General features: G+C 39.0%; 1 protein-coding gene across 1 annotated transcript; it reads right to left on the reverse strand.

Moving 5' to 3' along the window:
- Positions 1-269: 269 nt before the first annotated feature.
- Positions 270-8,741, reverse strand: malt2 (MALT paracaspase 2; the record flags this gene model as incomplete). The annotated part of the gene is made up of 17 exons (XM_080832302.1): positions 270-701; positions 796-933; positions 1,071-1,228; positions 2,505-2,651; positions 3,209-3,336; positions 3,425-3,499; positions 3,680-3,857; positions 4,172-4,375; positions 4,484-4,525; positions 4,734-4,775; positions 5,128-5,169; positions 5,278-5,374; positions 5,604-5,788; positions 5,884-6,034; positions 7,113-7,240; positions 7,788-7,954; positions 8,605-8,741. The coding sequence occupies 17 exons, from the start codon at positions 8,739-8,741 to the stop codon at positions 270-272; spliced, it is 2,451 nt and encodes an 816-aa protein (XP_080688428.1).
- Positions 8,742-14,564: the final 5,823 nt, after the last annotated feature.

A 14,564-nucleotide genomic window follows, 5' to 3' on the forward strand; every position in this document is an offset into this window, starting at 1 on the left:
ATCAGGTCACTTCACCTGCCTAGTTTCGAATAACCACAAGAAAAAAGCATTACACACTTTGTTACACACATTTTATTTAGCCGCATGTTTTGTTAAATCTTTACCCAACTACAGGAAAATATACTCTTAACAAGGCTCATATTAACATACAAATATGCCTTTTTTTCTATCCCCGTCAAACAATGAGAACAAAGTTCTCCAGTATGACCCAAATCTGTTTCAAAATATAGGCCTGCACTCCATTATGCAGAAAAATATGGTTGTCTGCACTACAAGGAATGAAAATTCTGCATGTTGCTAAAACGGAATGTGATGTCATCCACAGGAGCATAGGGAAGGCTTTTGGTGGCAGAGTAAGGTTGACATTCATCAGTGTCAAGATTTTCTTCTGGCAAATTGACTTTTTTGGAGGTTGGAACTTCTGAAGACTCCCCTGGGTTAGAGAAGTAGGACCAGCTTGGGGCAGCGGACGTGCTGGCGGTGGATGTCTCAGAGGGCTCACACAGGCCCTGGGTGTACGGGGCTGACTCTGGCAGGCTTGATGAATTAAAATCAAAAGAGGACGATGAAGAACAAGTGGGCTCATGGAGATTAAGTTTGGACACCAGAGGTTTGCCAATGGAGACAGTTTGCCTCTCTTGAACCTCCTCCTCCAGGTTTGAGTATTGGTAGTGAAGACAAACTGTAAATGTCAGCTCTTTCTGTAATAAGAAAACAGGTACATACATTAAAGTTTTAAACAAAATCATAGTAAAACCATAGAAAACACTTAGCATATTTAAATAATCATGTGACCTTTAGTCTCTGAAGTGCTTTGAGACGGGTGTACAGCTTTGGGACTTCTGGCTGTGGCAGAAAATCTATTGAAAATAATATACTCCCAGCTTCCTCAAGACTCTCTTGATTTGTGTGTTTGAGGTCTATCTCCAGGTCCTAACAAGAAAATCACAAATTTGAACAATGGTTAATTTGAACATGGCCTTTACGCATTGGGTTGGTGTACTGTAAATCCATACATTTAAAACACTGAATGAAGAGCCACAATACTAGAACCATATTATCAATGCCACCTCAGAGAAGTTAGACAGCTGGGCGGAGCAGTGGTCTATGTCCTTTGGCTTCTGTAATATCCGTGTGTAGATGATCATTATGTTCGAAAACTCGGCTGCATACCCCAGCTGCACCTTCACACCACAATCAAACTCTAACGTCCGGCTCTCTGGCAAAACTATTGGGGAAAAGGCAAGACATGGCATGAATGTAGTTCAACAACATTCAACCTCATTTATACAGCAATTTCAACGATGGGCATTGTTCCTATGTACTTCAGAAGAACTCAAAACCTCGAAACGCAGGTGCAAACAGCAGGTGCATGGTAAACTCCCCTCTAAAGGCAGAGACCTAATACAATTCGGCTTAGTTGTATTTTATGAATTGCCTGTAAAAAAAACACCTATCATTCTCAATGCTATCATTCAGCCATATCTTTTTTCCTGTTAAGGCTATGATTTCAAATACTATCTTCTGGTAAAGTTCTGGACCAGTACCCATTAAAAGAAACAACACACAAACTTGACTAAAACAATACAATAGGATATTTCTTCCCTGCACTGGAATTTCAAATGAGTAGTTTAATCAGTCTAGAGGCCTTTCATATGAGTAGTTTAATCAGTCTAGAGGCCTTTCATATGAGTAGTTTAATCAGTCTGGAGGCCTTTCATATGAGTAGTTTAATCAGTCTAAAGGCCTTTCATATGAGTAGTTTAATCAGTCTAGAGGCCTTTCATATGAGTAGTTTAATCAGTCTGGAGGCCTTTCATATGAGTAGTTTAATCAGTCTAAAGGCCTTTCATATAACAAATTAAGTTTCAGTAACAAATGAATTTGTTTAGAGCCTACTGCACCCCTCTCTATACAGCTCCACTCTGGGTGAATTACAAGAAGGAGAGCTTGCGTAAATTGAAAGTAGCCTATAATGACTGTCTTAGGATACTCCTGAAGAAACCCAGGAGTACTAGAGCTAGTCAGCTGTTTTGTAATATGGGTCTTACCACCTTCATGGCCTTGCTGAGGAACCTTACTTTTAAGTTTATGTGTCGGCTGGACCACTCTTCAAATGTATTAATTGATCTGATGACAGACCCTGGCCGCAGCTCTGTCAAGTACACATCTAAGATCTGGGAACACTGGCATAAGTGCCTTTTTTAGCCCTTCTTTCCTTGTGTATTTATATGTATTTATGATTGTATGTATGTATATTTATATGTAATTTATTGATTTTATGTATTGTACATCTCCCATGTGGGCCTTGAGCCTGTAATAAAGTTTATTATTATACAGTATGAGTAGTTTAATCAGTCTGGAGGCCTTTCATATGAGTAGTTTAATCAGTCTGGAGGCCTTTCATATGAGTAGTTTAATCAGTCTGGAGGCCTTTCATATGAGTAGTTTAATCAGTCTAGAGGCCTTTCATATGAGTAGTTTAATCAGTCTGGAGGCCTCACCATGAGCGATGGCCCACTGTAGATTACGTGCCGATGTTACAGAGCAGTCAGTGCTCTGGATCTTGTCTGTCAGTGCTCTGCGCTCAGACAGATTGCTTCGTAGCTCCAGGGCCTGCCGACCACGTGTGATCCTACAACGGCCCATGTCTGCTCAGACAGAGAAACACAGAAAATCTGAAAGTTTTATCACAATGTATATCATCAAGCATTTCTTGTATCCTAACCCTTAAACCAGCTTAGTTCAGTCATCTGTTCTTACTCTTTTTTAAGTAGTTGTGTAGACTAACACATTCCCCCCCTCCTGGACTCTGAACTAAAACTCATTTCCACTGGTAAGAGTATATAAATGACACTACACTGGCAATACGATACATCTTTAAAGGGACAATATGTACTCGCAAAACACAAATTGCATATACTGGAAATGTACCCGTATGTGACTGCAATCTGAGCAGGCCACGTCCGAATTCTCATTTTTCATCCTGTCATTTCACATCACCAGGCTATACCTGCTACCTAAGATACGTTTCGTTTCATCATAAGTATGCATTCCAGTGTACCCTTGCGTATGGAGAAGACAGATATTAAAAGCCAGAGAGGCTAAGGCAGCGTATTTAGCCACTCAGGCTTGTCTTCTCTAATAATTAGTTTGACCATTTGTTTACCTATGAGAGCCATGTCATCATGAAGATAGGATATCTTACCCTCAGCCACTCTGTCCAGCATTACAGTAACCTTTTCATCTTCCATAAGTCTCTTCTTCAGATAGCTTATGAAAATGCCATTGGACAGATCATCTTTATTCACCTCATAAGCCTCAGCATCCACACACCTGCAATTGATGAAGGCGTTAACATACAGACCTTTCCTATTCTGAAATAAACCTTGAGTATTTTTAATACAGAATGGAGTAGACATACGTAGCATAACCAAACACTATGTTTGCAGTCACTTTCCTAGGATCAGGTCGTGGTATGGTGACATCATTTAAGTTCCTTAAAGCAAACAGAGCACACACATTTTCACATCAGATGTTCATGCTTGGCATTTAAAAGACATTTAAAAGAGGCAGAAGGAGAGGGCAGACCTCACAGCAACTGGTAAAACACACTTATGTGGTTCAATATAATGAATGAGCTTACAATCTTAGTGATGTACTTAAGAGGAAACTGTACCTTTTGCGACACATGTCCAACAGAAAGACATTAAGACCGGTTTCCCGCTCCTGCATCCTATGCAGCACCCCTTGAACCCACAGGCAGTGCTCTGAGGTATAGGAGGCTGGAGCATCTATGGGCACCATGAAACTATTACCATAGTTCTCGTAGCCATGGCCAGCAAAGTAAAGAAGGCCTGGGATATGGGGAAGGAAAAGTAACATTTCCCTTCACATTTAGTGATTCAGGTGTTTTGTGCAGTGAAACGTTGCATTTAAGATACAATGACTGAAGACTGTGGTATGATTTTTGCTTTAGAGATGGCGATAGTTTAATTATGTCTGATGGATCAGAATGATTTATGAAAACAAATGTGTTTAATCACTCACTACACCCTACATAACCTCTCAGACACAGAACAAGGGAGATGTTATAATAGCAGGTGGGCGTTCAGCATTACACACTTTACATAAGAGAGAGGAGAGAGCGCATAAGAGAAAAAACTCTTACCATAGACCCCACGATGAAGCAGCAGGAGGAACTCAGTCACAGCACTGTGCATCTCCTGCCAGTTGAGATCTAGTAGAGATACAACCTTGAAGTCTAGCTGGCGGAGCAGGTTTGTCAGTTCGTGCACATCAGCCATAGGTGCACGAAGCTGGCGGTGGTGAAGGTAGTTCATGTTACCCATAAGGAGAGCGACCTTATCTGTGGCTATGGGGCAGAATGTAGATCATTATATGAAGAAATTGTTTACTGGCTGAACTATGTCAAGACAGATACAACTTATGTTGGCTTCTAAAACAATTGGGATGGCCTTACCATAGAAGCTGCTAGGCGGCCTTGTAGACCCTATAGACAGATCTGTAAAATCACAATATTAACATTCCAGTTTTTCCTAAGCCAAAAACAGGCAACACCCTTGTTAACACCTTGTTGTAATAGAAGCATTGACAAAAACATTGCATCGTTAGATTAATGCCACTAGTAAAACCAGAGTAAGGTTAACATTCATCAGCGTCAAGACAGATAAAACTTATGTTGGTTTCTAAAACAATTAGGAGGACCTTACCAAAGAAGCTGCTAGGCGGCCTTCTAGACCCTATAGAAAGATCTGTAAAATCACAATCAAAACATTCCATTTTTTTCTGAGTCAAAAAACAGGCAAAACCATTTTTTACACCTTGTTGTAATGGAGGCATTGACAAAAACATTGCATCGATTAAATTAAATTAAATTAAATTAAATTAAATTAAATTAAATTAAATTCAATTCAATTCAATTCAATTCAATTCAATTCAATTCAATTCAATTCAATTCAATTCAATTCAATTCAATTCAATTCAATTAAAGTCTGCTACAGCACAGTTTGTCTTTGAAGTTAGAATTTGAGGTCTGATTATTGCACACCACCATTTTGTCAGGGGGAGCCTGGCACATAATTGCACACAAGTAAAATGGCATACCTTCATCATCTGATTTCCAGACCTCAGTCATGGAACTTGGTCCTGCAAAACATGACAATGAGTCATTAACTCAAATCACTTTTAGACCCTTTGTGTGAGTAGTTTCCTGAGCTAAGAAGGACATAAGTTTCAATGTATCATGGTGCTAACCAATGTTTATGTGGACCTCTTCGCTCCTGATTTCATGGTAGAGATTGAAGACTCGACAATAATAACTTCCTCTATCTGCTGTTGTTACACCCGGTATCTGTGAAAGCCAACAGTTACTTTAGTATTCCATATTGATTGTATATATTACTAAATATATACAATCAATATGTAGACAATTACCATCTACATTTCAATGTAGAATGTTGTAACATACAGTCACATGCTACACAAACAATTATGCTGATTTTTCTTTTTTTTATCAGAAGATTGGATAATATGTTCAACTGAGTATCAAAATCAAAAAAGAATAAATATATATAGCTCACCTTCAGTTTGGAGTTAACTGCTCTTTCTAGAGGTTTTTTATTATGGTACCACTGGTATTGAGGAGGAGGGTTTGCCTCTGCAGAGCACCGAAGGATCAGGTCTTCTCCCTCAGATAGTGTCTGTTGCCTTGGCTGATAAATGATTCGCAATCCACTTGTCGCAGGAAAAAAGGTGCTACTAGCCTCTTAAATAAAAATGGGAGTATTTGTTTGTGGGGGTATAACAAAACATGTGTATTAAACAGACTGACCTGGATTAAATGGTTTTCTAAAATATTACCTGAGCTAGAGTTGCCTGACCGGATCACACGCACGTGTGCCCAGTTGGAGAAGATGAATCTTTCCCCATGGTTAACACGGCAGATATAATGGCCCTGCTCCACCGCCGTGAGGAAAGGCACAACCAGATTAGGGCCACTTCCTCCAGGGATCTACAGAGCATAGGTAGAACTATTCATTATTTGTTTTCTAATACAGGAGACAACTCTTTAGAAAGAACCCTGTACCAGTAGCCACAGTAATTTCAGGTTCCCTCATCGTTATTTCAGTTAGTTATGTTTCTATTTTCTTCAAGTGAATGATACTAGTCTAGACGACACTAAGGCCGAATCTCGATTCTTCCCCTTGCCCCTTTTGCTTTGTCTTTGTCTTGTCTTAACCCTAGCACTTGCAAGTGTAAGGGCGGAAAACTTTCCCCTATGAAATGAGACGCCACTCGGTTTCGGGTACGTCATGCGTGACTGTATGAGCTATGAAACTAGCGATTTAAAAAAAGTCTAATGAAGAACATGGTTGCAAATATATATGTATACAACTGTGTAGAGCACGAAACAAGACTGTCGTCATTTTTAAATTAATTATAAGCCAAAAATACTTACATGTAGTGTATGTAGCATCTAGCTGGCAAGCTACCATATAAGCCAATGGAGTGGTGGTATACGCGCTAATTGTATCCTAAAACTACCGTTTGAAAGCTTCAGTTAAGACCTACAATACTATGCATCGTTCGTGTAGTACATTTCAGATCAAACCGAGTCATTATAAACATATAAAAAGTTGTGTAGATAGCTTTATTCATGTAAAATATTCCTCGCTTCAAGCAGCCATGTTTTTTTGAAAATTCCCGAACTGGTTTCGCTATGTGCTCTGGGATAGCCCTTGGAGGTAAGTGAGCTCTCAAGTGAGCTCTCAAATCATCTTAAAAATAAGGGGTACATAGCACTCAATCTTATCCCTTAATCTTGATCAAATTGGGTATTGAGACACCACTAGCTCTCACATGAACGCACAATTTCAAGGGTAAGGGGGAAGATAAGGGGTAAGGGGAAGTATTGAGATTGGGCCTAAACTCGTTGATCTTTATACAAAATCACATTAACTCTATTTTAATTTAATTTGAACTCTGCTTCTATTTAGAACAGTAGAACATACACTATGAATGATGTTAACATGATATTGCAATAATGTTGTTATAATACAAGTAGTTTTAACACTATATTTGACACTTACCTCTTCTTTGCCTTTGAACCACTGGTAGCCAAGAGTAGGGGGGCCAGAGCCCTTGCAGCTCAACACCACTCTGCTCCCCTCTAGGGCCTGCTGGGGCTGAGGCTGCACTGTGATCTCAATCTGCTCCACTGACAGCCACAAACAGGGATGCATATTTACTAATGGCAAAACAAGTGGCTTATCTGTGGGGCTAATATCACTTACTCACTTAATCTCACTTTATATTACTTACTCACTTAATCTCACTTTATATTACTTACTCACTTAATCTCACTTTATACTATGCCACTGGTTACTAATGTGAAATGACTACGTGTTATGACACGTTATTTAATCCCATCATATTTACATTGGCCAGTAATTGAGGATGAGATCTGGGATAAAAGTTTGATGCTTCAATTAGTAAAAAAAAAAGAACATTCCTTTGCACACTTCTACGGGAAATGTAGAATGCTGTCTTGCAGATCACAATGGAAACAAGGAACTATTTCAGATTATTTTAAAGGCCATGATACAATCTGAGTTCCTCTGAGCTTACCCACAGCAAAATAGTGTTGGCATCTACAAACCAGCATACGGCAAACAGCAAGAAATCAGTGTATGATTGAACCACATAAATTAAGTGAAATGTTTAACATTTAATCGCATAATACTGAATGGTAATAGAAGAAGTACCTGCAGTAGTGAGATACTCTATTGCCTCATGATGCTCCATCTTTCGGAGGCACTGAAGTAGAAAGACCAAGGTACAGCCACGCTCTATCAGCATGTCGAGGAGAAAGCGCCCTGAACTGCCGCTACAGTTCAGGACCTGGAGTGAGCAATTGGTCAGCTCACTCTCGCTGTAATGAAAGCAAGCCATAGTTACGCCACCATCAATATTTAATGTTCAATTAGCAGACAGACGAATGAGACACTCATTTCTAGACACACCTCTTGTATTCATGTTGCAGAAATGTGGTTATTTAAAGAGGGTTAAGACTATATTCATGGGAAATGGCACGTAAATAACACAAAGAATATTAATAACACATTTATACAAGAACAGAAATAATTAAAGGTCAATACAAGTAATCAAAGTGGAAATACAGTGTCAGTGTCAACATTGGTCGTCATTGGTCGTACCAAATTAGCGAAAAACCTCTGAGTGCAGAAAACTTTTAGTGTGAAAACTAGTTTATGTATGAAGCCAGTAACTGGTAGTAATTAAGGAAAGAACTCATGGACTATGTGCTCACTGTACAGTAATTTCAAGACCATGACATGTAGTCACATTTGCTTTAGCAGTCCGTACAGTGGTGTAGTGGTCCTTGGAGAAGTGGGTATACTCTTAATTTATTTAAAGCAGCCCATACAGCACAGGATAAACGCCCTGTTTTTAGAAGTGGGTATACTCAATGCTTGCTGACTGAAAAATAAGTGGATATACTCTGTATACCTGCGTATACCCTGGACTACACCACTGAGTCCGTACAGCCTAAATGTTCCTCACCTGCAGCGGAGGCGTGGCTGATCCATGGCAGCTTTAGCCAGCTGTTTCCAACCACACTTGGCATTGTCCAGCAGGACTGCAAGCCCATTGAGATGGGTCTCCATCAGCGTTCCCACACCCAGGTTCCAGTCAGCCATGCCTCTCACTCATCGACTCTTCAGTCGTTCCAAAACTGTGAATATTTACAAAACATCTTGTAAACCAGAGCCAAATTGATAACAGTCACCATAATTTCAGTATAGCCCACAGACCAGAGGCATATCTGGCACGTTCATGCTGGCATCCAACTCAATGAAACTACAAACAAACCTTGCACAATAAAACCAGACCCACATGTTCATCAATGAAATCACAAATTCACACAACATAATGCGGTGCAGGAATTGTCGAGTAGTACACAATCATTGTGGTCTACAAATGTAATAACACATCCAAAGCAACATCTCAGAGTAGGGAAACCTGGCCTTAACCAATAGACAAAAATAAAACTATGGGATCCATTAAGTGACAAAAAGATGTAGCAATATGGTGCGATTTGCAAACCAACAGAATGTGATTCATAAATAGCCAAAGATTTGCAAATATGCATACCATGTTTTACCAATACAAAACACACCTCTCACACAAAAGCAATGTGTTTTGCAAATACAACACATGTCTATCAAAAAATACAATGTGTTGTGCAAATAAAAATGTTACTCGCAAATAAATAAAAGACAGATTCCTCAAATATAAACAAAGAGGGGAAATAAATAATCCACAAAGTACATGTCTGTATAATCAGTTTTGCAAGTGGAACATGTACACAGTAATCATGTAATTTGTGGATCATGGATAATAACGTCTTTATTATCAGGTATAATTATAGATAGCTCTATCTTCCACATTCAATTAAGGTATATTGCACCGATAGCTACACATTGAGGACATGTAACTTTATTCTTAGCTGTAACTTCAGGCTAGGACCTCCTGTTCCACTGAACTCCAAAGGGTTGCAGTGTAGTGAGTATGTTGTCTGCGTACACCAAAATGATGGCAATGTTAGTGAAACCTTAAAATGATTTCTGCTCTGTGTGGTTTGTGGCATGCATTTAGGGATTATTTTTCGGAAGAGATTCTCTTCGTCCCAATGATACCTCTCTCATTAACAAGTTCTTTCCACCCTTGAAAAGTAGGCCATGGTCCAAAATCCTAGATCAGCTGTATGATGATCAACCTTGTCTGGCCACTGTCCATGTCACTTATATCAATATCTAAAAATTGTGTTTGGTGATTATGTTGCCTTGTTTTGGTATTGAGACTACCTATAGGTAAATTGACAAAATGATAGACTACTTTGCTCTAACAAGTAGTTCAAACTGTACCTAATAGTAAGATGTCGATGACAATGATGCTTTTATGTTTACTTGCATATGACATTGAGAGGTTTGGGAAAAGTGGGAAGTCCGCAACCAATAGCATAAGAAATAGTTTTACATATTTTGTGTGTAACAAATAAAATCTACAATAACAATTCTAACATACTGTATAGTGCCTTTCTACAGGAGCCCAATGTACTTGGTTTTTCACATTTCAAATAAAGAGTGTCTGAGGTATTAGGGATTAAGTAATAGGTGTCCGGACAGTCTTTTTTAAAGGATATCAGCCACATGGATGTTGACATAGGTTATGTAATCAAAATTGGTTTAATTTCAGTACAACAGGGAAGGACGCACACAGAAAGCAAAAATAAATTAAGACTGGACACCATTCAGAGTGCGAAGCCTGAAAGTAGGAGACACATGATAATACACAGTAACAAGACTGAGCTCTGCGATCTGAAATGTTATTGTGCATCCAGATATCAAAAATAGAACAATTAAGAGAAAAGGAGCTGGGGCCAAGGAGCTAACACTATAGAGCTAACACTATAGCATTAGGAATATAGTAAGGTTACATGTCTACAATGTTTAGCTATCTGTGCGATATACCTTATCGCAATGTGAAATCCAGCTATCTATAATAACACCTGATAAACACCTGTACTTGAAGAAAAAATGCATTGCTCTTGTTGCATCTTTCATTGGGGCAAACTTGTCAATAACTTTTCTGTAAAAGTCCACCAATCCATGAATTAATTAATTTTCAATTGATAGCAAGTGCATTTAACCTCTGTTGCTCCATATAACTATATATAAATGTCTTGATCCTTTTCAACTTCGAAAAAAGATTCTCCCTGACTCAGCAGTGGTCAATGGTGTAAATTAGTTATGATCTAGATTGAACCGGTCCAACACTTTTAATCTCTCATTTTTGCTCGAATGGCAAGGTACTAAATGTAACTTTTATAGTCAACTTGTATCATATCTACTGTTAATTACCTACCTAAATGTATCTCCTTATCTGTTTATCAAATTGATGTCTACTAACAAACGTTTTCTCTTTCTTATAGCATGATAAAAATGCTTATGGATTTGGAAAGATTGCTCCTCATCACCATTGCTCCTCATCTTCACTCTGTCTCTTTCTTCCTCTCCCAGTCTAGACTATCTTCGCTATGGGACACTACTGTAGTATCTCCACCATCTTCTTGTAGAAACCCATGGCCCACATGCACCCATCACCACTGTACTGCCGTACAGTTATTCTACCCCATATTCTATGCTAGCATTTATATGCAATATACAGTATACAACATGTTTTCCTGTTGCTACTCTACTTACCCTTGTAACAATAGCCCTATACACTGTATACCCATTAAGCTGTTTTTTGTATCACTACCACATGTATGCTATGCACATTTATCACTTGTTTCTGCCACACGACCCCCCTTCCCCCTACCCCTTCCTAGCTGTTCCTACCTCAAGCAGATGGGTCCTCCCTTATGTGCCGCAGTTCTGCTTAATGTCTTTTCCTGATTAAAAGGGAGGTTTTTTTGCCACTTTCGTCATTGTGCTTGCTGTTAGGGGGTCCAGGCACTGTAAAGCGCCTTGAGACAATTCTATTGTTTTGTCACTATTTAAATAAATATAATTTAATCAAATATCTTGTCTTGACATAGTTATTCTTTTAATGGCTGTAAGGCCAATAAAGGGTCATAATTGAAAGTGTTTTAACTACTACCTAACTGGTTACACAAACGTTGAGGGTCTATCCCCAAAGATGGGTGGAGCCTATGTAAAATCTTTGCTAGCCCCATGCTCACCCAGGAAAGACTGCTGGGAGAAGTAGACTACTGACTTTAACTCAACAGGTACAAGAACATATCTGAAATGCATCGGACAATCACTAGTGTTGACATGTGTCAAAATAAATATAATATAATCAAATCAAATAATTGGACTGATCCACAAGAATATCTGGGGGTGGGGCTCGGCCAAACTGCCCCTAATGTAGAGACACCCCTGCTACAGACTTTTGTGGGATCAAATAATCAAATGAGGCCGCAGAATTTTTTTTTCAACTTCCTGAAATGAAGAGGAAAGTAAAATACATCATCATACTTTGTAGCCCAACCATATGAATCATTTTTAGTAGTCTATTGAGCTATTATAATGCTTTATAATTGATTGAGATCACAGCCTAATCAACCACTTTTAAAGTCAATAAAAGTTAGGTATTTTTAGAAGTTTGCTAGGCAAGTGTTATTTCATAATTATATGTTTTGCTTAGATACCCCCAGTTGCAATAACAAGCCAATTTAATCACAACATTTAGTAGCCTATAATAAGTCTACAGCAAAGTGTTGGCAATCACAATAGAATAACTTGGCACAAGTAGGCCTACATTGTATCTTATTACAAGATGTATCCTACGGCTGGTATCAAACCCATAGCAAGTTCACACAGGCCAGTGCTCATCAAACGACATGCCTCGGAGACATTGCAGGGTTTTCGTCAACTACAGGCAATGATGACGTATATCTAGGGTAAACACTATAATCTAGAAAACATTTCCAACTGGGGTAACTAGCCGACTGCGTATATTTTGTTTCGCTTTGAAAAATTGTGAGGTACACACTACTGTGAGGCATTACACTAATTTAAAGCTAGCTGTTTTACGATGCCTAAATACCAACCGCAGTTGCTATTAAGCATATCAGGTAAGATTACATATTATCAATGTTCTACCATACGATCTGACAATTATTATCAAAGTAAAGTGGTTATCCACTTGCCTATGAAATCTTACCTGTGCACAGGCGAACTTCCGGGAAATGTACACACACTGCTTTAGGATCGCAAACGCTCGAACACCCTGACAAATTCTCTCAGGCACTTAAAAACGAGAAACTAAAGTTCTTGATAAATGAGTAATGCCCATCAGTATCAGGCATGAAAAAGTTAATCAAACTTAGTTTGCAATTATATTCGTCGTGTCTTCTCTGTCCTCGTTACTCACATACCACAAACGTCAAAAAGGTTTCTGTCGATCTTTTTGTGGTTGGTTCCTCTTAACCTCATTCATTTGCATGCAGGTCTTCATTTCCCCATTTAAAAATGATGGTTTACTTTCACCTTCAACAGCGATTCATCTTCCCATCACGCAAGCTACCATATCAGGGCGTTCCCGAATTTAAATCCCTGCTCACCTCAAATTAAATTGTTCAAGATACTTTTATCTGAATTTTGAAAAGCAACATTAATAATCAGACAAGAAGATAGGACTATTATAACTTCACTGGGTGACATAAAAGGAAACGTATGTGATGTCTTCAATCACAGCAGGCATGCATTTGATGCTAAGGCTGCCATCTATTAAATGTCTCAAAATTAATTCTGTATTTCAGTTATTTGTTTATATAACTTTCTTTCACCATACACTGTGTGCACAATTATTAGGCAAGTGAGTATTTTGACCATATCATAATTTTTATGCATATTTTCCAACTCCAAGCTGCATAAACTTGAATGCTTATTGGATTTAAGCATATTAGGTGTTATGTATCTGTGTAGTGAGGGAGGTTGTGGCCTAAGGAGATCAATACCCTATATCAAGGTGTGCATAATTATTAGGCAGCTTCTTTTCCTAAGGCAAAATGGGCCATAAAAGAGATTTAACTGACTGTGAAAAGTCAAAAATTGTATAAAGTCTTTCAGCGGGATGCATTACTCTTGAAATTGCTAAGATATTGGGGCGTGATCACAGAACCGTCAAATGTTTTGTTGCAAATAGTCGACAGGGTCACAAGAAACGTGTTGAGAAAAAAAGACGCAAATTAACTGCCAAAGATTTGAGAAGAATCAAACGTGAAGCTACCAGGAACCCATTATCATCCAGTGCTGTCATATTCCAGACCTGCAAACTACCTGGAGTGCCCAGTAGTACAAGGTGTTCAGTGCTCAGAGACATGGCCAAGGTAAGGGAGGCTTAAACCCGTTCACCACTGAACAAGACACATAAGTTAAGACTTCAAGACTGGGCCAAGAACTATCTGAAGACAGATTTTTTTAAAGGTGTTATGGACGGATGAGATGAGAGTGTCTCTTGACGGACCAGAAGGATGGGCCCGTAGCTGGATCAGTAACGGGCACAGAGTTCCACTTTGACTCAAACGCCAGCAAGGTGGAGGTGGGGTACTGGTATGGGCTGGTATTATTAAAGATGACTGCAAGTTTTTAGAAGACACTTTCTTCAAGCAGTGGTACAGGAAAAAGTCTGCATCTTTCAAAAAGATCATGATTTTTATGCAGGACAATGCTCCAGCACATGCATCGAAGTACTCCACTGCGTGGCTAGCCAGTAAAGGCCTTAAAGATGAAAGAATAATACATGGCCCCCTTCCTCACATGACCTAAACCCTATTGAGAACTTGTGGAGCCTTCTTAAACAGGTGATTTTCAGTGCAGGAAAACAGTACACCTCTCTGAACAGTGTCTGGGAGGCTGTGGTTGCTGCTGCACAAAACGTTGATCGTCAACAGATCAAGAAACTGACAGACTCCATGAATGGAAGGCTTATTACTGTTATTGAAAAGAAGG

Source organism: Sprattus sprattus, assembly GCF_963457725.1.
Source record: "Sprattus sprattus genome assembly, chromosome: 2".
NCBI classification, from domain to species: domain Eukaryota; kingdom Metazoa; phylum Chordata; class Actinopteri; order Clupeiformes; family Clupeidae; genus Sprattus; species Sprattus sprattus.